Source organism: Fusarium proliferatum (assembly GCF_900067095.1).
Source record: "Fusarium proliferatum ET1 genome assembly, contig: FPRO_scaffold005, whole genome shotgun sequence".
NCBI lineage: Eukaryota > Fungi > Ascomycota > Sordariomycetes > Hypocreales > Nectriaceae > Fusarium > Fusarium proliferatum.
The window spans coordinates 725,111-749,393 of record NW_022194794.1 but is presented as its reverse complement, the minus strand read 5'-3'; the positions used below and the strand labels follow the sequence as shown (position 1 = coordinate 749,393).

Sequence of the window (24,283 nt, the reverse complement as noted above, 5' to 3'; positions counted from 1 at the left end):
AGCTTTAGTGTTGCCATGAATGGAACTGAGGCTCGATTGCATGTGTCTTGGAAGGATGGAGACTTCATATATATGCAAAAGATCAAGAGCTTCATTATCCAGCGACCCGAAGAGTTCCTCGAGTTTCGGAGATTCGTCCGGAATATCATCGATTGGGGGCGGGATGAACGCTTGGAGTACATAAAGTCTGGTCTTGATGTTTTAGTTGAGGAGGGCGAGATGGCCCCCCTGAAGAACAAGCTTTCTCGTCCCATGTCCAAGTCTGGGGGTAGCTCAATTCGACTGAAACCATACTAGAGCGCCTTGAAGGAAGTTCAGTCCTGTATGGAGACGATTGGAGGAGCTATGGTTCAGGGTTTGGGGATTTAACATTATCAAGGGCCCCGCCCCTGTCCTCTAATGACATTGAATAGCCGTAGTGACCGGCAAGTCATGGGCATGAGATTGGAAACCATGGAGACTATTGAACTTTGTGTTGTGTGGCGTTGTTTCGGGTCATTTTGGACCTTGTATTTGGCACATGGGAGATTCGAAGCTGTTATTAGGGCGTTTTTCTATGGTTGGAACGGCACAAGCCCAGGTTCCAGGGAGTGTAGGTAATTGCGACGAAGTTTCTCAGTATTTCATCAAAAGTCCATTATTTCTAACAGGATCCAATATTTGGATGCATTTGTGACGCTCGCCTTTGGCTTTATCTACCACCTAAGAGAATGAAGCACTGGAGTGATACGACGCTGAAGGGATGAGGACTACGCTGTGAAACAAATGGCTTGGCTTGCTATTAATCTACCATCGATTCTCGTCTTCAGTCATAGAATCTCCTTATCAGCACCCCTCTATTCATCACCACGACGTGTGTCCTCCATCAATAACGAGGTTGTTCCCCGTCATGTAGCTACTCGCATTACTCAACAAGAACAACGCAGCACCCTTAAACTCCTGCGTCTCCGCCAATCTCCCCATTATAATCTCCCTCTCCCACTCCTCCCGCATACCAGGTACCTCCTCAAAGTTGCTCTGCACCATGGGCGTCATGATATGTCCGGGGCTAATGCAATTGACGCGAATGCCCCCTGTGCCATCTTTTTGGATAGGACTCCATTCCATAGCAAGGTTGCGCGCAAGTTGGATAACAGCTGCCTTACTGGAATTATACACGGGCGAAACAAGACCGCGGTTTGCTTTGAGGCCGGAAATACTGGCGATGAGACAGATGCTCCCGCGTTTCTTGTACTTCATCATTTGCTTGGCGGCGGATTTGGCGGTCATGAAAACGCCCGTGTAGTTGATGGAGAGCATGTGTGCTACTTCATCTGCGTCATACTCCACGGTGGGCGAAATGTGCTGGACGCCTGCTGCGGCTATCACGCCGTCGAGGCCTTGGTTCTCCTCTGCGATCGCAGTGATGAGTTTATCGAGGCCTTCGGCGTCCGATACGTCTTGTTTGCGGTAGTGTAGAGATCCGCCCCATTCTGGGACAACGCGTGCTTGAGCTTCATGCCATCCTCCGTCAGGCTGGTCAGCACGATCCAAACAATACACTGGACTTGAGTTAGTTGTTGTTCGAGTCAATTATGTGGTTGGCGTACCTTTTCCACCAGCTTCAACAAGACTCTCAGCTAGAGTTAATCCAAGACCTTGAGCACCGCCTGTGACGACAAAGACCTTTCCAGCGAGTTCAAAATCAGAGAAACGCTTGCGCCCGACATTTGTTCCTCGCGGTAAGGTGAGTTCATGGGCAGGATTCTCTCTAGGGTCCGGGTTCATAGGTTTCGCACTGTCATTTTCTGTGGTGTGCATAGATCGCTGTCTAATTGGCTTGGAGAGGAATGGTGTTTTCCGAAGAGCAGCTATCCGTCCATGAGAGTATGTCTTGCTAGCGATTGAGCAAGTTGCTCGCTTGAGTATTGAAGCTGACATATTGGGAAGACTATTGTTTCTGTAAGATGGAGATCAATTGACAAAGACATCAAGATTTGACCGATATCGTGAAATTCTGTACTCATTCATCTCAATATTTATATCTTTCAGTCTCACATCGTGTTACCAACACTGAGCATTTCTTTTGCTGGATCTGACGTCTCAGCGACGTAAGCATTACCCAGCTCGTCTCACCAAAACCTTCCAACACACACGACGACACGGCCACGAGAATGCCCTCTAGCATATGGGGCAGGGATCCATAGAATCTCTTTTCGAGCCTGACCGGAGCTTCATGTCCGCCTGTCGGATCGTTTCATCTCAATTGCTTGTCTGATCATGTTACCAGGTTATCTCCTTGGCGGGAGGGCAATTGACGTCCCAGATGCATCATCCCCCAAGGGGTCCAGTTTTTAGAATATGAAACAGAGATCAAGAGGCGAAAAGTCGTCGTGACAGCTGTGGCTGTGGCTGTGAGCGGTACCTGAATTATTCCCTGCCATGCCCGTTGGATGGGTGTGAAGCTGAGATGCGTGGCTAATGGGCATCTTGGATTGCCCATATCTTTGGTGATGCAATTCTTGCGCATGGGGGAATCCTTTGATCGGCGAGGGTATCGGAACTCATGCTCCGTAGTATTTAACCCGCAATTGATATCAAGTTATTAAACCGTTTCTTATATCTCCCGCGGGTTAGATGGTTTCATGCTCTGGGAGATCTGAATGGATCATTACGTATGAGGCTTATGGCGAAACAGTGATCAACACAATTCTCCTCCGATTGGCTACCGTCACAACCTCTTTCAAATCATTGAATTTAGGGAGCTATTGTCGATGCGCAATAAAGTAGCTCATCCAATCTCCTACGGTTCTATACTTATACACCTTACATAGGTAACAATATGGCTTTCCCCCAGGCGCTTCATCGGTGTTATGACTTGGTACCCTGGGCCGCCAGGCGACAACGCTGAGAGCATTCACCATTCACCAATCCGTAGCTATATCTCGCAAAAATGGAAAACACCAGCAAAAACATACAACAGTGAGGATTCCCCAGTCGTCACCGACCTGAGTACCAATTCACCGCTTCTCGGCTTGACGATGGGAGAGCGGACGGGATCCCGTATTCCCCAAGAGCTATGGTCGTATGTGACAGCAGCTTGCAGTAGCTGCATCATCAAGGCGATTCTGTTCATTGTTTCCTTTGAGAGTCAGCTTACAGCAACAACACGTCGAAAGCATTACGAACCTTTCCTCAGCGACAGCCGCATCTGCCGTTGAAGGATCTCCAGCGCCTGGGACAGACTTGGCTTTCTTAGCCTTTCGTTGCCTGAGAAGCGTTTTTTTCCTCTCTTGAGCTTCTTGTTTCTGGTCGATAGCACCAGTGATGTTCCAAGTAAGGCTATTCACAAGACTGCAATCGTGGCTATGCTTGAACTCTGCGAATATGCAAAGGAGGATATGAACGTTGAGGAGGATGAGGCTTTTGGCCCCCTTTATATCGTTCTTGATACCATTATTCTCGTTGATGACCTCGACTCGAGCGCTCAAGGTTGCTTCGACTATGGCTTTGACGTGACCGGGATCAATAGGTCTTGCCCAAGATTTCTCGAGACTGCTGGCAATGTGCTTGTAGTTCATCTTTTCCTGGCATACACATGCTGACGCCAAGGGATGGTGTATGGGGCAAATGGTGAGGCTGTGGAAGTGGTTGTCACATTCGGTCAAGAACTCGCAGATGTTGTCTTCTACCTCCGCTTTGGTCATTTTTGGTAGTGGATCTGAACCACCAAAGACTTCTGCACAGATTCTTGATAACGAGACTGGTGTGGTTGATGAGGGGAATGATAGCCCGGGAGTTTTGGCGAGAAGCTCATAGGACATCCCGCGTTTGAGAGTTGCCATTTGGTAAATCACTCGTGCGTATGTTCTCTAACAATAAAGTGAAGAAGTGAAGACGTGAAGAAGTGAAGAAGAAGTAGCTATCTCTGTAGCTTTGATCAACATCGGGAGTGTAAAGGCGAAGTGACCTGGTGTATCGTGGTGAAGAAGTCAGGGCCTTTAATACGTGTCTCTCCCAACATATCCTGACGGTATGGCTAAGGCGTCGTAATATGGGCTTAGAGAAAGAGGGGAATAATACAAAAAGTTGAGTTGAGTTCAGTACGCCTACTGCTATCTCCAATAGTGTCGTTGCTCTTGCGAGTGATAGTTGGCCTGCAGAAACAACGTTTGGCAAAGCATCACAACGTGACTACCTACGTGACGGGATCTCGACCCATATAAGCCTCGCAGCCAACAACTTTGTTTGCACATGTTTCGTCCTTATGAAGGCATGCTTGTTGGTATTGACAATGAGTGACGAAGGAAGCTGTCGTTTGAGATGTCGTTTGAGAGCAATCGGGAACATCAAACGCAACATGGAGACGATGGAGCATGGAAGATACAGCTTGAAGATGCATTCACAGCGCTTAAAGACTTGCCATGAGCTTAGGGTTGTCTCATTAACTGCGAGATAAAACCTCAAACCATCTGAAGATAAAACACAGTCCAGGGTCTCTTCACCACCGCACATAAACTTCAAGGCTTCAACTGAAGTATAATGGCTTTCCGAATGTGAATATGGGCCAATCAACTCAAAGATGCTCTGGTATATCATTCAAGAGATGACCCTGGACCAAAAAATACTTTTCAGACTAAGATTGGCCGTCTCAATCATTCCCCTCTTCAATAAAGTATTCTAACACAAGATCTCTCTAAAGCCATTGTTCATGGCCTGCTATGCTCGTCCCTGGATGTGCCCTCCACAAGACTTGAGCAGTTTCCTACAATTGATAGCGATATCTCTCTTATGGACTAGTTATCGTATTTAACTTTATTAAAAAAAAAAGTTCTTAATTCCGAGCGTGCTGTGGCCTTGCCTTGAAGTATCGAGAAATGGTGCAGGGTAACTCCTCCATCTTGGAAGTATAACGTGGAAACAAGTTAGTATTTAACAGCGAAACCACATCACATCCACAGACGGCCAAAATACTCAGATGAAACTCACGATATCTCCCGAAAGAACCGCTTCCACCCTATGGATTTCCTGATTATCTGAACGATATAGTCGCGAAGTCCAAAAAGAAGATTTTAGCCCGCTCACAAGTCGATTCAAGCTCCATCCACCAATTGGAAACGTCCAGCTCTCATTGGCTGAGACGTAGGTCCGGCGGTTCAGCTATGCAGGGGCCTGGGCCTTGGTAAAAGCTGGCATCAGGCGATGACGAAAGTTAAAGCTTGAAGGCCAGCTTACTGAAGCTCTTTGTTCGACTGACGATGAGAATTGAATGAGATATCGCTTCGTACATTAGATGAAGTCGCCGCAAAAAGTACTAGAGATAACTCCTACAAAGCACGAGTTTGTAGGTAGAAAAATTATGCTGTGGCGGTTTGTATTCCAGGAAAGTTCTCCGACTAGTGGCGCCTTCACGTGCTTTCGAACAGGTTTATTGTCGTCATCGAAGCCATCACCACCTCTCGATAAGCTTGGACAAGCGTTTCAGTTGGCGTCGTGTACAACCAATGGATACGATAAAGGAAAAACCTATCAAACATGGTCTAAAAGCTCAGTGCGACCTCTAAGAAACCGCAATCAATATTAATTTCCTCATCTTCACAGTCTCAGACAAACTCCCTTACCAGCCTCTTTGTCCTTCCCCCACCTTGAGCTCCCTCCCGTCGGGTCTTAGATAGCGCCCAGCCCCCAGTCATTTCTTCCCCTCCCAAAAGATAGGCAGCCGTTTTAGCGCCTCAGCTGCTGAACCGCGCTGGAAAGCGATCGCTGAAACCTGTCCTGAGCCCTGGAGCTTGGGGCACCTCAAATCCAAAGCGGGGGCGGGCTCCGTCACTGCCACAGTCCATTCCATCACTCTCTCCCCTGCCTTGATTCTTACCCACTTCCAAAAGCCGAAGCCCACAACTTGTCTTCTCTTCCTTACGACATCGTCATTCATCAGCAGCATCCTCGACTCTCAATAACAGCATCAGCGCGTCCTCAACGACCATCGCTCACGCTCTTTCACTTGAAATTATACTAGATCGCATCATTTCTCGACTCTCTTAATCCTAGACGCAATGGCTCCCCCGCCGAATCCCAATCTTCCTCTCCAGGAGAGGCTTCTGGCCCTTGCCAAGACCCTCCAGTGTACGTGGTATCTTGAGATGCGACCTTGCGCGCAGACATTGTAATGGAATCGCATTGCTAACTTGGTGTTTCTTGTAGTCGGTTGGTTTGTCGGGTACGTCTTGTCATGAACTTACCTTTGTCCCGCTCTGCCTCGGTGCGACGAAATGGCCACGATAGCTGTTTTGGATCTTCAGCCTCCCTCTTTGGAGCTCTCATCGCCAACAAATAGCCAGATCTGTGACTGACAAAGCTCTCTTGACTATAGACACCTTACCCTGATCCTTACGACGGGCCGATATTTCTTGTCCTGGATTCGAATGAACTACTACACCCGCATGGCCCAGCTCTCCTACCGTACTGCCTTTATCGCTGCCGCTGTCACCTATGGCATTGTCGTCTACAAGACCATGCGCGCTCGCGCAAAGACTGGCGCCCGAGCTGCTCCTACCCCCATGGCTCTCCTTGCTGATGAGAACATCCAGTATCTTGGTAAGAGCTTCTGAAGCATATCTTGCTAGATCTGCGCAACCTTACTGACCTCAAAAAGCCATGGCCCTTGTGTGGCTATTCTCTCCCCAGTACCCCCTCGCCTTGATCCCTTACACGATCTACTCGGTTTTCCACGTTGCCACCTACACCCGCGCCAACCTCATCCCCGTTGTCCTTGCGCCCAAGCCTGCGCCCGAGGCTGCTGATGGTGCTTCCCCTAGCCGCCAGGCTGCCAACAGCCCCCTTGCTAACCAGATTGGCGCTTTCGTCAAGGAGTACTACGATGCTTCTATGGCTATCGTCTCCTACCTCGAGATTGCTCTCTGGGGACGTATTCTCCTCTCCGCTATTCTCTTCCAGCGCCGATCTTGGATCCTCATTGTTCTGTACACTGCTTTCCTCCGAGCTCGTTACAGCCAGAGCACTCATGTTCAGACCTCTTTCCGCCAGCTCGGTGCTCGTGTCGACTCCCTCGTCAGTGCTCAGGGCACTCCCCCTGCCGCCCGACAGGTCTGGCAAGGTGTCAAGGAGGCCGGCAAGCAGTTCCACGACGCTACTGACGTCAGCAAGTACATTAGCGGCCCTGCTAAGAAGACCTCATAAGCTCGACACAACGATACGCAGCTTCGTGTCATTCTGACTTGACTATACTGAACGGATATGAATCGAGGCAAAGCGGAACCTGATAAGATAGAAACGCCATGACGCTACGATTGGACTAGCTGCTTTGCAGTTAACGCGACGACGATTTCAGACTGGACAAAGAATATGGGTGTAACTGGTACAACCGCACAACCATAGGAACGTGGAAAAGAGGCTTGGCCTCGTGACTGTATTTTTTTTGTCCTATACTTGGAGAACTTTTCTGGCGACTGTTCTCATGCGCACGCGGAGATAGCTTTGTGGGCCGAGCATATCGACTTGGTGCACGATGTATTAGAGGCGAGGAGGAAATGGAAGTGGCCATGGAAATGATGAGGAAGTTAACGAAGGAGACTGGATGGGTGGATGGATGGGTATGGATTTCCTGGTGTTAGCTTTATTGTATTCGAATTTCCGGTTTGATCATGATTTGTGCCATTGTTGCAGTGATGAGAAGCATGATAAATTGTTCATTGCTCAAGTATAGCTTCTCGTGACCTGTAATTGGTATTTCCGAGGAATACATGGTTGTGAACTTGGCATCGAAACATGGCGCATTCTCGGAGAAGAAGCCATTGAGTATATTCGATGGCACAAGGTCCAGCCAGGTCTCGAAAACAAGGTTTACCGAAAAAGAAGGCTTCTATTTAGCTGCGTTATTTGTTAAAACCTTGTCGTAATGATCATCTCATCTCGTCGTGGTAACTTCTTCATGTGCTGCCGATGATATCAAAGCCCGATAAAGGTCAGGTCCCTTGGTGGGGCGCAAGGGATGACGTCGCCAGGCAAGTTACGTATGGATCTTTTGACCAGGCGGCCTCAGCCTGTTCTGTTCATCCCAAACCCATCGCCTCCTCCAACAGCTTTCCAGCCCAATCCAATTGTAGTTGGTCGTTTTGAACACTATTAAGATATATATAACTTTACGACCGCTGCTGGTGATGGCTTCGATCTTGCGACAGATTGTCGCGGGGCCGCGAGCTCGGCATCCTGAGGCTGGCTTGGACTTGTGCTACGTTACAGATCATATCATCGCGGCGTAAGTCTATTGATCAGAAGGGTTTTATCGCGGGAGCGGTGTCGCAGTCGCTCCCTCTGAAGCCAACTCGATCTCTAGCGACTGTGCTAACGCTTAGCCTCACAGATCTGGTCCTTCAGAAACATATCCCCAACTCGCATACCGAAACCCTCTCGACCAGCTCGTCAAATTCCTCGATTCGAAACACGGTGAAGACTGGGCTATATGGGAGTTTCGCGCCGAAGGAACAGGCTATCCTGATGAATCTGTATATGGTCGCGTGAGGCATTACCCATGGCCTGATCACCACCCACCTCCATTCAGACTCGTGCCCATGATCATGGCCAGTATGCGCAATTGGTTACATGGCGGAGAACTAGGCGGTGGTGCCGTCGCGGGCGACGGAAGACCCATGTCTTCTGGTAAAGATGTTGTTACCGAGGCACAAAGGAAAGAGAAGCGCGATAAGAGAGTGGTGGTGGTTCATTGCAAAGCTGGCAAGGGACGGAGTGGTACAGTGAGCTGCAGTTATCTCATCGCAGAGGAGGGCTGGAAACCCGAAGATGCCCTTGCGCGCTTCACGGAACGACGAATGCGACCGCGATTTGGTGCTGGTGTCTCGATCCCTTCACAATTGCGCTGGATCAGCTATGTGGAACGCTGGACAAAAGGCGGCAAGAAGTATACCGACCGACCCATCGAGATCCCTGAGATTCACGTCTGGGGTTTGCGTAACGGCGTAAAGGTTGATATTGAGGGTTTTGCGGATGAGGGCAAGAAGATCGATGTCTTTCACACCTTCAAAAAGGAAGAGCGTGTAGTTGTTGATCCTGAAGCACCTGAGGAGAGTGGTATTAGCGATATGATATGGGAAATGGCCGGCTACTCGGTCACCAAGCAGAAGGAGAAAGCTCCTGATGAAGCTCACTTTTCAGAGGCAACAAACCCAGGTGAAACACCAGCATCGGCAACTGAGGAAAAGGGGCATATTGGCAAGGCGAAGACCATCAAACGAAAGGGCACAGAGATGCTTCACAAGGTCTCGCCCGCAGGTTCCCATAAGGGCGTTGAGAGAACCAAGAATGACTCTGCTACATCGTCCAAGACCGATGTCACAGAAGCAAACTCGGAGGAAGAACCAGGCGGCATGGCGGTTATTCTAAGACCCAAGGCCCCCATCCGCATTCCCAACAGCGATGTCAACATCTCAGTCGAGCGTCGTAACAAGACCCCCAAGAGCATGGGCCTTACCATGGTAACAGCCGTCGCACACGTATGGTTCAACACGTTCTTCGAAGGCCAAGGTCCCGAACGAGACGGCAAGGCCCTCGATAGCGGCGTCTTCAGCATCGAATGGGACGCCATGGACGGAATCAAAGGATCCAGCCGCAAGGGTTCACGGGCGTTTGATCGAATTGCTGTAGTATGGCGCGTCGCCGGCACAGACGCTCTACCTGAAGAAGTTCTCGAGCCAGAAGAGGGACAGCCCGTGCCGCAGGTCCGACCGGCGGATTGGAAGGGTGCGAATATGGAAGATCCAGACAATCAGAAAGATTTGGGCCTTAGGGTTCAGAGTCCTGCGAGTGCGGATGTTAGCAAAGCGAGTAGTGTCAAGAGTGCTGAGGAGACGGTTGCGAATAAGGATGGAGGGGAGTTGGAGGGTGTCAAGTCGAGTGGACCGTCGGGAGAGGATTTGCTGATTGGGGATCATGGGGAGGTCAAGGGGGAGACGATGGCTTAGTTGATGATATCCATGTATATGACTGTATGGACGATTAGATGTATGACCATGAGTGAATAGAATATTATGCTGCCATGGCAATAAGAATGGGTATCTCGAATAAAAAGTGTCCTTGTGTATCACTAGACTCAGTAGTGTCTACCCCTTCCTCTGTAATGCCTATCCCCTCGATAACCCCCATACGGTCCTCCCCTCCTATGATTTCCCCTCTCTCTATGCCCATGATATCCTCCCCTGTCCTCCCTTGGCGGCGGAGGCACCGGCTCTTCGACCTCGACTTCATACTCTTCGAACTCTTCCTTAAAGAATCCTTCAGTAATCTCCCTTTCTCTCAACGCAGCGTCTGGCTCGAACACAAAACGCAACGTCCCCTCTGGCCCCTTCACCGTTCGTTTTCCATCGCCAGGCCATGATGTTGATGTCGCGGGCGATGTCGCAGATGCCGGCGTAGAAGGCTGGGGGTCTTCGGCTTCGCACCGAGAGCAGTAGTACAGATATCGAGGTTCGAACGCCTTGTCAAGATCGTTGTTAAGCCGAATCTTGATGTCGATGATCTTATTCTGATCAAACTGTGCCCCGACCTTTGTCGATTTCCCATGCTGGACGTATAAATCTAGTATATCAAGCATAGTCTCCATAACAGAACCCCAGTGGTACTGACGCTTCGTCTTTGCGTACTCTTGAACTCTGTCCACGTGCTGTTCTGTCATGAGAGCTGTGAGCTCCACGACTGCCATGACCATGGAGAACGTCGTGCGCTTGATGGGTACAAAGGTCTTGTAAATGTCGATACACATTGCGTATGCGGTCTCGAAGAAGGGTTTTCCATCTTCTTTGCCAAAGATGTCGCGGACGACTTTCACGAGTAGTTTTTGGGGGTAGCGTGTGCGGAAGTCGAAGCCGATTGTTTCGAGGATGAGACGTTCGAGGCAGATGATGATTTTGCCTGGGTTCTCGAACATCTAAGAGGGTTAGGACGGGGCTGTGATTGCTGTTTGTTGGACGTACCTTGTCATCGGGCGTGACAGATTTCTCGGGGTTCTTCACGTTATATGCCGCCGCGAGAATCTCTTTTGACTTTTTGATAGTATCTTCCACCTTACACGCGACAAATAGCGATGCTAGTGCAGCGTCTTGATAGTTGTACTCGACGTCTCTAAAGTTGAGTCGGAATTTGTGGAAATACGTGCACGCCGTATCGAACGTCCTCACCGGTCTGTTGCTTAATCAGTCTCTAATCCCCACGTACTCCCATACAAGACCCGACGTACAGTTGCAGATATTCTCTCACATTCTCAATCAACTGCACACCTTGAAGACGGTAGTTATCCTGTCTTGCGGGATCGCAGCCATGGTCCTTGAGCATACGTCGCAGCTTGAGCTCTGATGTGTATTGGTTCGAACTGGAGATGGTGCCTGGATGGGGTCCAATCCTTGGTATCGCGTCGCCGTTTGTGGCCGCGGATGGGCCATTATTTGAGGTTGTCATTGGAGCGGTAGGGATGATAGTATGATTGTGGTCGCAAGTTTGCGGTTCGTTGTTCGGTGTCAGAATAGAATGGTCGATGAATTGGAACAAGTGGGCCTCGTCGGTGGGTGCTATAGCACGCAAACTTTGCCGGCTTCAATTAAGGATGCTCACTATGAAGTAGGGATATAAAAGTGGCAGAAATCTCCCGACAGTTACGGCGATGATGTCTGTTGTCGCGTAGAGTCAAAATTACTTCAGTTGTCATGATGCAAAGCAATTGCGATGTGGCTGAAGCTGAGGACTGTGGCGCAGTCAATTACACGCCTCAGATACACTCTCGACAGTAAACAGTTCGTTGAGCACGATATGATCATTAATAAAACGAGAGGTTACAAGGTAAGTATTTCAAAGACGTGAAGCACCTATACAGAGCTGCCGTGATCATCTTGATGATGACGTTCAGGACGTGATAGGGCAACCGTCCCAGTTTGTTTTTGAACCAACCCTAGAGTTGAGCTTTCTCAAAGATATCTTTCTCAAAGGGTCGGTCCTGCTAATAATTGAGACTATTTCAGCACAGTTGCTTACATCACAAGTCGAGACTTTTGCCTTGTCATCAAAATCTATTCATTTTGCGCGTTCGTGAGAGTTGGAACGAGGTACATGTACGAGGCATGGCAGGGGTATAACAGTCTGTTGAATAACTATAATGATAAAACTAATGATTAACTCAAATTAACTCAAATCAACTCCAACCTATCCCCGGAGTCCTTCATTTCCCACTCAAACGTTCGTCTCCACGGGCCGCAGTAGTTGGTGATGGTCTCGTTCAGTAGCTCATGGAGGTTCTCGAGGTGTTTACCAGGGGCACTTCGGAATCTGAGGCCGCCATTGCGGTCAAGCTCGCGAAGACCAAGCCAATCCTCTTGATAAAGCTCGCGAGCTCGAAGAGGGATAACTTCTGTGCCATTGACCTCCTCAAACCACGAAGATTCTTTGGGGATAACGAGATCATCGTCCTCAAACATCCACATGACGAAGTTGGTCAATTTGCTCAGATTCGCCTTGTATTTTTGGTTCTTTAACTCGCGCTCGTTGTTGATGTCGGCAAGGAAGTTGGAATTCTCGAGGTATTTGTTGTAATCGGCTTCGGTTGCTGGGTTGCGGTAGTATTGCGCGGGGACGAGGGTTGACTGGACGAATTTGCTCCAGGTACCGAATCTCATGAGACCCATAGCTCCCTTGCAGAGCCAGTCGGTAGCGCCGCAGGATCTGAAGTCGATGATGCCATTGTGTTGGCTGCCAAATGTGACGAGACTGCGGACTTGTGGCCAGTTACAGCGCTCGACGTAACCGCGGAGGAACTGTCCGCCCTGAGAGATACCGATGGCATCAATAGCAGGCGCCGTAGACAGAATGGGGTGCTTGGCTAGTTCCTCGCAAACCTTGCTGACTTGGTCCGAGACGTTCCCCTTGAAAGTGGCCACTTGATCCTGGCCGGGATCCTCGTCGATGGCAATGATATGAACAAAGGTTCCTGGGTGGATTTCTTCTGCGAGGGCTTGGATGCTCTTCATTCCATCGCTGTTGAATTGGTCACCAAGGCCGTGCCAAACAACAATAGGTATTGGGGTATCGGATAGGTCGTCTCTTGTGTGAATAGGTGGTGTAGAAGGGGAAGCATAGCTCTGTCCAGCCAATCCGATGGCCAACCCAAGCCGGAGCAAGGATGGGGCAAACATGATGCCTAACGGGGGGAGATAAAAAACGACTTGTCGATGCGCGGAACGCCAGTGAATTTTGGGGTAGTCGGGGATCTTAATAATTCTTCTACCCAAGGATGGTGATAAAGACGGAGATGATGGGGAAGAAGAAGATGATGGAGATGATGATGATGGAGATGAAGACGCTTTGGAGCGGAAATAGCACTCTTCGTATTCCTGTATTGATTGGCTGCTAATCATAACGCCACAAATACAAGCCCCAGAGACTCAGGCACAGTGTACCTTAAGTTAGGTAGGCTAAGGGCACGATCTGTAAGCTGCATTACGAAGGGTACTTATATTTATACTATAGATAAAAAGAAGCATGTCTCTCATGCTGGTGATTTTATTGGACTGACCTCAAGAAGACACCTCAGAAGTGCTATTTCAGCTCCAACTTATCTCGCTAGAGATGGAGATGAAGATGGAGTAGGTTGTGTGGGGAGCTGAAGACGTCAGCTATGACCCCTCCACTTTCCGCTACTTTCCTAGTAGGTTCGAGGGGACGACTCTCAAGATGGAAATAAAGCTTCCGATATTAAATCAGGGTGCCAGAATAAACCGGTCTAAAGCTCTACTAAAATATACCAAACGTACCTAAAGTTTTTCATCACTTAGGATAACGGGTCTAAAGTTTTCTCAATCCTGCAAGGTCCCCAAGAGGAGGCAAGAAGGTTGGCTGACCTGTGGATAGACTATATCATGAATGGCGTAAGTATTGGGGGTAATATTGGCCATAGGAAAAACAAAGTCTATTCTGCAATGAGGACATAAAAGCTAGGTAATGTCTATTTGTGCCGAGCTCGATCTACTCCGCACCTGGCTCAGATAGCATCGATATTGCCTGGAGCCGACGGAAGGCGGGGGCGGGTTAGATAGACGCTTCATCCTCCTGCCAGCATCCTAGACTACCTAGATTCTATCTTGCGATTAGACCAAATTGTTTCAAACAAGGCGCATGATATGCGTAAGAACATCAATATTGTATTGTATTGTTAATGCAAGTATAGCTACAATTCTATTCTGTGGGTTTTCCGCCCTTCAACGAACGCCTCAACACCGATGCCTTGAATTGCACGTTTCAGTTGTCAATGGCCTTGTTGGCCGATGCCTTTTGCTTTCTCAATCGAGCCTTGCGGTCCGAGATTTGCTTATCGAGCTTGCCGTCGTCGGCATCTGGGAGCTGCTTCTGCTTCTTGGCCTTCTTCGTAGGAGCGGCGGGAGTCTCAGCCTCGTCGGTGTTGTCGAGAGACTTGCGCTTCTTTCCAATGTTGGGCTTCTCAGCCTTGGCGGCCTCGCCCTCAGCAATGACGTCCTTCTCGTCGACCCAGAGCTCATCAGTCAACCAGATGGGAAGGGCGGTGGTCTCGGGACCCTTGATGTAGATGCTCTTCATGTTGCGCCACTTCTGAGGAATCCACTTCTCGATCATACCGGTGACAACGGCATCGACGTTCTCGGCGACCTGCTCGGCGGTCCAACCGGAGTATCCAATTCGGATCGAGGTGTTTGTTGAAGGGTTTAGGCTGACGAATGCAGAGTTGATGGCCTTCTGAACCTCCTTGGCGATCTCGGCGGGAGTGCCTGCGTTGACGGTACCCTCAGTCTTGACACGCTTCTGTCGCTTTCCATCGACCTTGGGAGCCTTGGCCTGCAGGTTAACAGGGACAGGTCTCTTCTGCGTTGTCTTGTAAAAGGTCTTTCCCAAGATCTTGGGTAATCTGTTGATGATGCGATCGTCACCAAGGAAGATATCCGCCTCGGCGAAGAGCTTCCTCTGCGCCTCGTACTGGCTGTACTTGGCCTTGAGCTTTCCGTAGTCAATGACACGAGTAATGCGCTTGCTCAGCTCAGCGGGGAAGTCCTCAGAGGCAACAATGTTCTTGTAGGCGCGCTGGGGCTCGGCGGTGATGAGGCAGATGGTGGTCTCTTCGTTGTTGAGCGAGTGAGGAAGGGAGATCTTTCCAGGTTGCAGACGCGCCTTGTCGACGATGTGGCGCTTGGTCGTCAGGTTGAGCCAGATGGGAGTTGTAGTAGGGTCTTCATCGTCGTCGAGGAGATTGCGCTTTTCAGACTCGTCGGCCTTTTGCTTGGCAGCCTTCTTGATGTGTGCGAGAAGAGCCTTGGAAGCTTTCAAGGTCTACAAACGACTTGTTAGATGTGTTGGACCAATGGAGTCTTGGGGAGACGAACCTGGTCAGGGTCAATTGCTGTGACAGCGGCAGCGCCGGGAGCGACAACTTCTTTTGAGGGCGCCATTGTTGTCGCGAAGTTGTAGATGGGATGGGGATGCAACAAAAAAGTTCAGTTTGATATGATAGTGGGGGCTTTATCAGTAGCTCGAAGGAAAAATAATTTTTTTCCTGCGATGGTTGGTTCTGTCGGAATATGCAAGTCCCGGGCTCCGGTCCAGGGTCTCTTAGCGGTGTTTAGGTGCCAAAAATATGGGACAGGCTCTGGCGATATGACTTTGTGCAATTTGGGCCTATGTATTAGTTTCTTGGTCAAAGCTTTTCTAGTAATACTACGAAACCACTCTTCTCTGACTTCATTCTTGTCTCAGAGTTTAATAGTCTTTTATTGAGTGTATTAGACCTGGTGACTGATTCAACTCTGTCTGTATCCTTTTCTTACATCTTACGGGGAGTTTTTAGCGGCGGGGCGGAGTTTGTAGGAGGATCCGCTGATTGTCACCTCACGTTATTCGCATGAGATCCGTCCGGTTGTTCCTTGTTGGGCTTACAAGATGATGAGCTTCTGAATCTTACAACAGAGCATCTCTCAATTTCTTGGTCTATCTTTGTATATAAATTGTACCGCTTCTCTCTCATACCCTTTACACAATGTCCCCCGACCTGCAAGATCCTGCCAATAGGAGAGCTTCCTGTGATCAGTGCAGTATGTCCACCTTTGCCGCTTACACTTGGGGTCCAAAATTATGTTGCGCATGCTGATCAATCTGCAAGGACAAAAGAAGCTCAAATGTGACGGGAGCTATCCATCTTGTGGAAGATGCTCTACTCTCGGAGAGCTGTGCAAGTTCTCGGCGCGTATGCCTATGGGAAGACCTAAAAAGAGGAAGATAGCCTCCGAGAATGAAGGCCAAGAGAGCAGTGCGAGCAGGACATCGCCTTCAACTTTGGCGATGAGTATTGGGAGTGATAATGGAAGTGATATGGGACGAAGAGGGAGCTTCGATCCGTGCCAACACATGTCTGAAGATGCTCCGTTGGATCTGATACCTCTTGGGTGAGTCAACTGAATCGTCACCTTGATGGCCGGGCTGACTCAGATTTAGCAACGAGACAAATGTTGACCCCAAGTTGTTGGCATTTGAATCTGATCCAGGCCAACAGACTTGCGCCTGTCTTGCGAGCTTATACTTATCACTAGAAGAAGTACGAAAAGCAGATGATTTAGCCTTCACAGCACGTTTATCTGTTCTGCGGCATTTGACGACCACGGCAGCAGGGATCATACAGTGTCAAGTCTGTCCAACAAAGTTTCTATGGGCAATGCAGAATGCTCAACTCCTAAACACGCTTATTATATCCTTAGCGGAAGGATATAAAAAGATCGTGAAGTCAGTCGAAGACGAAACGAAACGAGCTCAGGATGCCGCAGAATCAAAAGAATTATGCATAAGTGAAGGCCAAAAGCTAGAGGCGCCGTCACAAAACGATGGGTTAGGATTCTCGCTGAGTCTGGACCCTCAGGATTGGAAAAGTATTGCGAATAAAGCTATCAAATCCGAGCTTTTCGGTACGCCGCATTCTAGTTCCATGTCATTTGTGGCGATGTTGCAGTTGATGGAGGATAGACAGAATTTGTGGCATTCAGGAACGAGTCATGTACCGCCGGGTATAGGACATCGGTTGGCGCATCAGATGCATGATAAGGATCCGCATTGTGTGTCGGTTGTAAAACATACAAGGGATATGATAAGTCACTTGTTGACGGATGTTTGAGTTGTTCGATACCCAAGATCAGGAGCAATGAATTTGCTCTTTCACCTATTCACTTTGAATAATACTATCCCAAGGTGCAGTGAGATGCCTCGGCTATACATGACAAAGGAGGTCCAGTAAGATATAAGTCGTATGATAAACCAGAACATACTCTGAATCGATAAAGGGAAGATGACATGTCTATACTGAGCTTAAACTATCTACATGGGAGACTCGATGGTTAAGCACAATACCTAGCTTCCAGCAAAATATGACTTTTCCAAGTTTTCATGCTCCAACCCGAGGAATGTATTCACAGCAAGTGACTCAATTCCCTCCTTAATCCTGCTTTTCCGGATCCTCAACACGCTTCTGGCTAATAACATGACCGTTGTACTGGGCTCCATAGCGAACATCACCTGGGTCAGCCGAAGGGTAGGGCGCCGTGAAAGGATTCATGAAAACATAGCCATTCATATCAGGCACAGTAGCACCGGTGGGGTCCCCTTCAAACTCGTACTTTCCGCCGTTGTATTGATTTCCCGGTCCGTATTTGCGAGGCCCCTTATGGAACTTCGGGGTTGTGTTCGATCGTACTGGCCTGTTCTTTTGGATTTCCTGAGATAGTTTGCCATCGCCCTGAAACAAATCTCCATTGAACTGATCGTGACCTGGGCCTGCAACTGCGTTGATGTAATGTGTTCCCATGCTGTATCCGTCGGCATGGTCGCTTGGCTGTTCGGGCTGGGAGGCAGACTGATCGTCAGGGGAACCGGTCGAAGCCTTGGTATGGGAATAGGGATGCTGGTTTGGAAATGGGTTCGCGGCCATGGTGGGCGACAAGAAAGATTGCACGTAGCGGTCGTAGAGATATAGAGATTCGAGATCAGGGGGGATACGTGGGACACTTGGCGGATGGGTAGTTTTTGTACTTTCGCGCGAAACGAGAGGGCCTGCAATGGTTTCAGAAGAGGATCGGGAGGAACTATAGTTCAGTGGCCTCTTCTCGGACATGACTTGGATGTCGGTCTGAATCTGATACAAGGCTCTGGACTGTATTTGTTCAATTGCCAGGGACAGATTGCTCTTCTGTCTCTCAAGCCTAACAAAGATATCGAGAAGGTCTTGTTCTCTATACAAGAAGCCCCAGGTTCGGAGTACCCGTCCCTTGCGAAGCAAAGAATTGAGACAGTTGTTGTTGATTATGAAAAGAAGAGCATCAGTCTGCGTGCCAATCTCAGGCGTTTGAAGAAGGGGGTTCTCAGAGATGCTGGTAGAAATGCTCTGAAGTTCTTGGAGCTGCTCATGATATCGTTTCAGCGTCGAAGCACCCCCTTTTATCTTTCTCATGACATCTATCAGAGAAAAGCATGCTACACCAAGCTGGGTCGCCGACGCCGCGACCCCAAGAATCTCTGCCATGATAGCCTCAACTTCGAAGGCGAGGCAAGCAAAATCGTCGCAGGAAAAAGCGGTGAAGAAGTCCCAAGAGCCGTGAATAGCTACATCGACAATGATATCGTGCTTGGGATTCAATGGTGTGGTGTGTCAGAATGCAGGAGAAGTTATGGTTGTGCTAACGTGGCATAAAATTAACCGTAGATAATGAAAATTGTGAAAGGTGCGACCGCAAACAAAGGCCAAGATGTGAGTACGGCATCAAGATTTAGGCATCATTGTGAAGAGGAATTGTGAAAAAAGTGTGAAAGATGGACAGCAGAGCCTCATGTGTCAGACTGCGTTGAAACCCAAGACAGCCAAAGGGGGCGAAGCAGAGTTACACGACAGAGCAAGGCTACCAGTCTAAAGACTCTGATACGTTAGTTATGAGGCGGTCTGGAAGTAACATGAAGATGTTCATCAGGATGATGGGAGACTTTGGGAATGCTCGTGAAGTCGAGACTTGCACTTTGGGGAGGTGGCGTCGGATCGAGTATTGATTTTCGTCTCAGGAGGGTAGAAAGATATTTCAAAGTCTTGATGAAGCGTCGGAGAGTAAAGAAAGAACTTTCTGTGACGATCAAGTTCCAGGGTGCTTGCTTTGGTGATGAGCCTCAGGTCCAATGGTTCTAACACCAAGGTTTCGGCCTCTGCAAGGAACTCGTCTATTGATGTTGGGTTGGGACGTTTCTGGGCAGCGCTAAACTCTGATAAACACTCATCTGGGTCCTAGAATTCATGAAAACGGCCTTTGCAATGGTATAGAAGCCCGGGACCTGGATATCTCAATGTGAAAGAGTGATTCTTTGGGGGCCGATGGAGAGAGAGCCACAAGAGGGAGGGCACTCAACGTCGACCGCCTTCAGAGTCAAATGCAACGTGTTGGCCTTCCCCCAGAGATGAGATCAAAAGAAGGGGCTAAAGTGTCTGATGTGTTGTGCCAATTCACTGGGCTGCGCCGCTTGTTGGTTTGATCGTGCCCAATACGAACGGACTCGCCTGACAGAGAAAAATGTTGACGCCTTCACGGGAACTCCGAGAAATTTGAGAAGGACCTCAAAGTGTTCTTCAGAAGGACAGATTCAAGTTGGGCGATTTTGTTAGACACTGTGGTGCTGTTGAGACATGCCATCGATGTACTGAATACCTGAGGCCTGCAAGAAGTAATAGCTATCACGCACATATTCACCTGCACGCCCTTTACGCAGCCAACAGCATATGCGCATGAGTACAGGGAGGCGACCAACAATGTATTATCAGCATCTGTACGATTGAGCGCATTGGAGTTGGTAAGCTAGTGTATAGTGTTACTACATAGGAACACCCGGACTAACTGATTGTCTGTAAATGCTTAGTTGCTACTCATTATCGCCATATTGATATCGATGTTAAATGAATCGGCAACGTTCCCATTTCTTAGACGGAGTTCCTGCCATAAAGTTAATAACGTCATTGTTGGGACATGGCCGCCTTCGAGGCCACAATCAAGTAGCCACACGGAAGACTGCATATGCACAAGGGTCACCCTTGCAGAAGCGCAAAAAGCCCTCGGCTGTGGTCCCACGCACAATGGCACAATTTGCCAAATGGAACTCGTCCTCCATACATCCATCACACCATCACAACCAGAGCGGATGCAGACCCGTCCATGGTGGGTATGACTTCTCCTATTAAGGATGGTGATGCCTCGGCGTCGGCGAAGCACCGACCAGCTGATACCAAGAACAGAACACTCAGCATCGGCAGCATTAGAACCGATCCTCACATTGGAGCTACCTCCACTGGAAACGGAGATCAAGTCAACGGCAATCAGACTCATACGCAGACTCACAGCAACTCGCACAATACAGTGGTCAACTTGAGTCTTATCAGTCTTAATATAGACTCTGCAGACCTCCTGTATCCCCTGGGCCTGTCTGTACTACTACAAACTTTGGGGGTTCCGGTTCCCCGAGGGCAGGGCTCTTTGAGCTACGAGCCTTTTGTCGTTGTGGCGGCAGGCTTGGCATCAATCAAGCTGTAAGTGAAGATTATCGATGTCAAGGCAAAGCCATACCTGGGCAATAGTCGATGCAATATTGTAGGCAACAAGATCGCTGACATGAGGTACTACATGAAGCTTCAGGCTCCTGCGTGGACCACTCACCAGTCGAGTATGCAGTGATACATTCATGGAAGCGGCTAAATCGCTCAACCATTCGTGCCGAGCCGTTATCGTCCGTGCCCGTCATGAGATCAGAGCAAGGTGTGTTGGCTGAAACTGCTGTCTCCGAATACCCCTCACATAAAGACGAATGAGAGAGTCGAGGGATGGATGAGTGAAACTACATTACTCAGGAAGGTTTGCATTGTTGCAATCCTCTATCAGTATGAGGGATGACTAAAATGAAAGGAAATGATTGCGGAAGAAAAGTTAATTACTGCCCTTTCGGAAGTTTTTAGCGACGGATTATCTTATCTTCACTTCATCGTACATATTCTAATCACAGCACATTCACACCAAGCATGTCTCACTAAGACACCCTTTGGCTGTCAGATCGATGCCAGAGCTGAACAATCTATTGGTCATTTATGATAATGAGGCCTGCCTGGAGCTTGCATACATCACACAGCCACTCCCATTTAATATTTCAGCTGATGCAAGTACGTCTTCGATTATGGTATGCATGCCATCAGATGTCGCCTGTACAGTACCCTTTGACAGTTCGCGGGATTGATCTCTATATCTACCCCTGAGCGTGTTTTGTGGTTGAATATGTGCGATCTGACTTGAGTCATTTTGTTCTCTCTTTGCTCCTTGTGCGACTCATGTGCTTTCCTCCGCACGAGCGTTGTGCTGATTGTGATGTTTGATTGGTACAACTGCTGCCATTCGTCGAAGCCACTGTCGTTGATAAGGCTTCGAATTCCTCTATTAATACGAATTTTAGTTACTCCCGATGAATCAAAAACAAAAGCACTCGTATTTATATGTATATGATAAATATTAGAAGATTTTGCTTATTATGCGATTGACAACCATTTTCGCCTTACTAAGGACGGAAGAAACATAAACTTGTCAATATAAAGAGATTGCAACAAACAGACTACCTGGCTTGAAATTTATAAGCAATATGAAAAATAAGGCCAAGATGAAAATGACAATAAATTAATCTAGCTAATAGACATTCGAGTATAAGATGCCCTTGGGGTTGCTACTGGAGCAAACCAGGCACGGTTCCTCTCATCCCAATACTCCCTTTGTTGACGCATCGGGTTATATCGCCACCATCTGCCATCAGCCTCGAAGATGGGCCTTGGAAATGGATCCTGCTGTCGTCGAAGGGTATCCAAAATCTGTCTGACAGCGAGCAGTGGCGTTGACTCGGACTCGACGTAGTCAATAGCATGCCCAGGAACCTGGTCAGGGAGATTCCAATTCAGGTTCTTGAGAACCAAATAACAAAAATGCTGACAGTTGTTGGTGACCATATGATATGAAGGGGGGTCACCAGGGTGTGAGCGTGAGTTGCCAGAAAAGAAAGCAGCATGGACTTCGTCCCCAGCTCGCTTCAGCCTCGATGCTAGGACGACAGCGCCTGGGACGACGAAAGCTCGGAACCTAGACCGGGTTCTTGTAGGAGTAAAGCTTTCAAGATGGACAGTGCAAGATACGACTCTCTGTCTGGTATCTTTATTGACTCTGATATGGACAATTTTGCCCTCTGGGCTCCCGTCGACACTAGGAACAAAAAATGCCCAGTGTTGATCACAACCACCTCGAGGGCCAGTGAACTGCAGAAGATGCAGGTTCCGTGAGGTAGTAGAACGCGAGGAACCAGATGAAGACATTGATTCTGCTTGAGTCTTGCCCAGATAATATGTGATGGGTAGAAGGTAAAAGTATCCAGTTTGAAGCAAAAGATTGCAGTATATAAAGAGTAGATGTTTTATATGATTTAGAATGAGTAAATTGAGGAAGCATGAATAGCATCTTCTGAGGTATCGACAAGCCTTTATATATCTATACCGGCTCTTCATCAATATGAACCGGCTTATAAATAGAAATGGTTTGCTCTGCAAACCATATTGCGTCGTGCTTGCGGGTAGCCATCAACGCGAGCTTGAAGCCTAAGCGCTGGAGTCTTGAGTGTTGGTTGTGTTATACAGCAAGATGGATGTTGTTTCAGGCTGATGGCCCCCAATGGGCCATTCATAGCTCCGTCCATGGATTCCTTGTTAACTCGTATGATCCTTCGAATGATGCGTATTGAACAATGTGCCTTTCGGACGTTCGAGGCATTCGACTCAAGTCTTGTCTCTACAACATTGCCATCTCTGTTTGGTACGACAACAAGTCTCCAATTGAGACCGCGAAAGACAGGTTATGCAAATGCAAGGCTAGTGAGTGTCATTATCTAATCATTCATTAAAGGGCCCCTTCCTTGAGAATATCAGCTCTCATATTCAACTTATGGGCCATGTAGGCGCTCAGTTTAATTCTCGATGGCTGGACCAATCATTGCTCGCATCTGTTTTTACAGGTACCTGCAAGCGCTAAAAACGGCCCGGCCAAGCAGTCGCGCGGCTAAATTCGGCAGATTCGGGGGCTGTGTTCAGGTCAGGCCAGGCCTGAATCGCGTCAACCAACTTGACCATCGACAGACAAGCCCGGGTGCACATCCGAGCTGAAGGTGCGAGCTCTGAACCCCCCAAAACAAATCTTCTCACCTAAGCTCCCATATTTCTCAAACTCAATTTTTATCTGTTCCTGTTCTATCTCAAGCGCAAGGCAGCGATCAGTATGTCCAGCACCACCGAAGCAGAGCAAGTTGAACAAATTGACTCGGAGCCTGAGAATGAAGATATCACGGATGGCAAACTGCCCAAATATTTAAAATGCAGTTATCTAGACGCCGTTGTTGGCAAAGAGATACACAACTATTGGGGCAACCGAGTTTTGGAGCATACCAACTCCCATGGCGAAGTACTCGCACTAAAAGTCAGCAACCCAGATGGCATTGACCGCGCTCAAGCCGACATGATGCATTACGCCGCAACGCATGGCGTGTTAGCACCCAAGGTCCGCGGAGTCTATGATATTATAACCAGACGGCCTATTGCACGTGTTATGATCAGTGAGCGTGTCCCTGGTGTGCCGCTCGTTGATGTATGGCAGAACATGTCTCAAGCTGAGCAGGCTTCCATCAAGGAGCAGCTTCGAGCTCAGATAAAACAAATGCGTACTTTGGTACAGCCTTACATAGGCCGTATCGACAAGCAACCTATCCGCAACATATACAACACCACATTTGTTAGGCATTGTGGCCCCTTTGAAGACGAGGAGTCTTTTGATGAATGGTGTCTGGCAAGACTGCCAGGTGGAAGCTTTCAACGCTGGAAATGGAAGAGAGTCCTCGAAAAGCAAAGACGTAAATCAACTGGACGTTTCGTTCTTACTCATGGTGATCTTTCACCGCGCAATATCATGGTTGATGGAAGTACCATCACAGGGATAATCGACTGGGAGCTGAGTGGGTTTTATCCAGAGTATGTGGAATATGCGGTAGCCATGGGTCTTGGCCCAGGGATAGAAGAATGGTGGGTTCCTGTATTGAAAGAGGTACTGGAACCATGCTCGACAGACCTAGTAAAGTTCACAGAGCTTATAGAAGAAAGAATGGGATCTTACTAGGCTATTTAAAG

At 48.6% G+C, this 24,283-nt stretch overlaps 12 protein-coding genes and 1 non-coding gene across 13 annotated transcripts; 5 read left to right on the top strand and 8 right to left on the bottom strand.

Moving 5' to 3' along the window:
* Positions 1 to 843: 843 nt before the first annotated feature.
* On the bottom strand, positions 844 to 1,920 carry FPRO_10512 (uncharacterized protein; the record flags this gene model as incomplete). Its single annotated transcript, XM_031231485.1, has 2 exons — positions 844 to 1,541; positions 1,590 to 1,920. 2 exons carry the CDS (start codon positions 1,918 to 1,920, stop codon positions 844 to 846), a joined length of 1,029 nt encoding a protein of 342 aa, XP_031081516.1.
* Positions 1,921 to 2,950: 1,030 nt separating this feature from the next.
* Positions 2,951 to 3,066, bottom strand: rrna45. The gene has a single exon (XR_004093508.1). It is a non-coding gene; the product is annotated as a ribosomal RNA (ribosomal RNA).
* A 45-nt stretch (positions 3,067 to 3,111) lies between these two features.
* FPRO_10511 (uncharacterized protein) lies at positions 3,112 to 3,686 on the bottom strand (the record flags this gene model as incomplete). The annotated part of the gene is made up of 2 exons (XM_031231482.1): positions 3,112 to 3,121; positions 3,169 to 3,686. The coding sequence occupies 2 exons, from the start codon at positions 3,684 to 3,686 to the stop codon at positions 3,112 to 3,114; spliced, it is 528 nt and encodes a 175-aa protein (XP_031081515.1).
* A 2,349-nt stretch (positions 3,687 to 6,035) lies between these two features.
* On the top strand, positions 6,036 to 7,179 carry FPRO_10510 (uncharacterized protein; the record flags this gene model as incomplete). The annotated part of the gene is made up of 4 exons (XM_031231481.1): positions 6,036 to 6,105; positions 6,184 to 6,199; positions 6,353 to 6,576; positions 6,635 to 7,179. 4 exons carry the CDS (start codon positions 6,036 to 6,038, stop codon positions 7,177 to 7,179), a joined length of 855 nt encoding a protein of 284 aa, XP_031081514.1.
* A 980-nt stretch (positions 7,180 to 8,159) lies between these two features.
* Positions 8,160 to 9,977, top strand: FPRO_10509 (uncharacterized protein; the record flags this gene model as incomplete). Its single annotated transcript, XM_031231480.1, has 2 exons — positions 8,160 to 8,257; positions 8,363 to 9,977. 2 exons carry the CDS (start codon positions 8,160 to 8,162, stop codon positions 9,975 to 9,977), a joined length of 1,713 nt encoding a protein of 570 aa, XP_031081513.1.
* A 128-nt stretch (positions 9,978 to 10,105) lies between these two features.
* On the bottom strand, positions 10,106 to 11,466 carry FPRO_10508 (uncharacterized protein; the record flags this gene model as incomplete). Its single annotated transcript, XM_031231479.1, has 3 exons — positions 10,106 to 10,939; positions 10,986 to 11,193; positions 11,249 to 11,466. 3 exons carry the CDS (start codon positions 11,464 to 11,466, stop codon positions 10,106 to 10,108), a joined length of 1,260 nt encoding a protein of 419 aa, XP_031081512.1.
* Positions 11,467 to 12,188: 722 nt separating this feature from the next.
* Positions 12,189 to 13,190, bottom strand: FPRO_10507 (uncharacterized protein; the record flags this gene model as incomplete). Its single annotated transcript, XM_031231478.1, has 1 exon — positions 12,189 to 13,190. One exon carries the CDS (start codon positions 13,188 to 13,190, stop codon positions 12,189 to 12,191), a length of 1,002 nt encoding a protein of 333 aa, XP_031081511.1.
* Positions 13,191 to 14,292: 1,102 nt separating this feature from the next.
* FPRO_10506 (uncharacterized protein) lies at positions 14,293 to 15,470 on the bottom strand (the record flags this gene model as incomplete). Its single annotated transcript, XM_031231477.1, has 2 exons — positions 14,293 to 15,351; positions 15,405 to 15,470. The coding sequence occupies 2 exons, from the start codon at positions 15,468 to 15,470 to the stop codon at positions 14,293 to 14,295; spliced, it is 1,125 nt and encodes a 374-aa protein (XP_031081510.1).
* Positions 15,471 to 16,054: 584 nt separating this feature from the next.
* FPRO_10505 (uncharacterized protein) lies at positions 16,055 to 17,078 on the top strand (the record flags this gene model as incomplete). The annotated part of the gene is made up of 4 exons (XM_031231476.1): positions 16,055 to 16,109; positions 16,178 to 16,460; positions 16,510 to 16,973; positions 17,032 to 17,078. The coding sequence occupies 4 exons, from the start codon at positions 16,055 to 16,057 to the stop codon at positions 17,076 to 17,078; spliced, it is 849 nt and encodes a 282-aa protein (XP_031081509.1).
* Positions 17,079 to 17,497: 419 nt separating this feature from the next.
* On the bottom strand, positions 17,498 to 18,580 carry FPRO_10504 (uncharacterized protein; the record flags this gene model as incomplete). Its single annotated transcript, XM_031231475.1, has 1 exon — positions 17,498 to 18,580. One exon carries the CDS (start codon positions 18,578 to 18,580, stop codon positions 17,498 to 17,500), a length of 1,083 nt encoding a protein of 360 aa, XP_031081508.1.
* A 1,528-nt stretch (positions 18,581 to 20,108) lies between these two features.
* On the top strand, positions 20,109 to 21,115 carry FPRO_10503 (uncharacterized protein; the record flags this gene model as incomplete). Its single annotated transcript, XM_031231474.1, has 3 exons — positions 20,109 to 20,617; positions 20,724 to 20,843; positions 21,088 to 21,115. The coding sequence occupies 3 exons, from the start codon at positions 20,109 to 20,111 to the stop codon at positions 21,113 to 21,115; spliced, it is 657 nt and encodes a 218-aa protein (XP_031081507.1).
* Positions 21,116 to 21,751: 636 nt separating this feature from the next.
* Positions 21,752 to 22,429, bottom strand: FPRO_10502 (uncharacterized protein; the record flags this gene model as incomplete). The annotated part of the gene is made up of 1 exon (XM_031231473.1): positions 21,752 to 22,429. One exon carries the CDS (start codon positions 22,427 to 22,429, stop codon positions 21,752 to 21,754), a length of 678 nt encoding a protein of 225 aa, XP_031081506.1.
* A 952-nt stretch (positions 22,430 to 23,381) lies between these two features.
* On the top strand, positions 23,382 to 24,272 carry FPRO_10501 (uncharacterized protein; the record flags this gene model as incomplete). Its single annotated transcript, XM_031231471.1, has 1 exon — positions 23,382 to 24,272. One exon carries the CDS (start codon positions 23,382 to 23,384, stop codon positions 24,270 to 24,272), a length of 891 nt encoding a protein of 296 aa, XP_031081505.1.
* Positions 24,273 to 24,283: the final 11 nt, after the last annotated feature.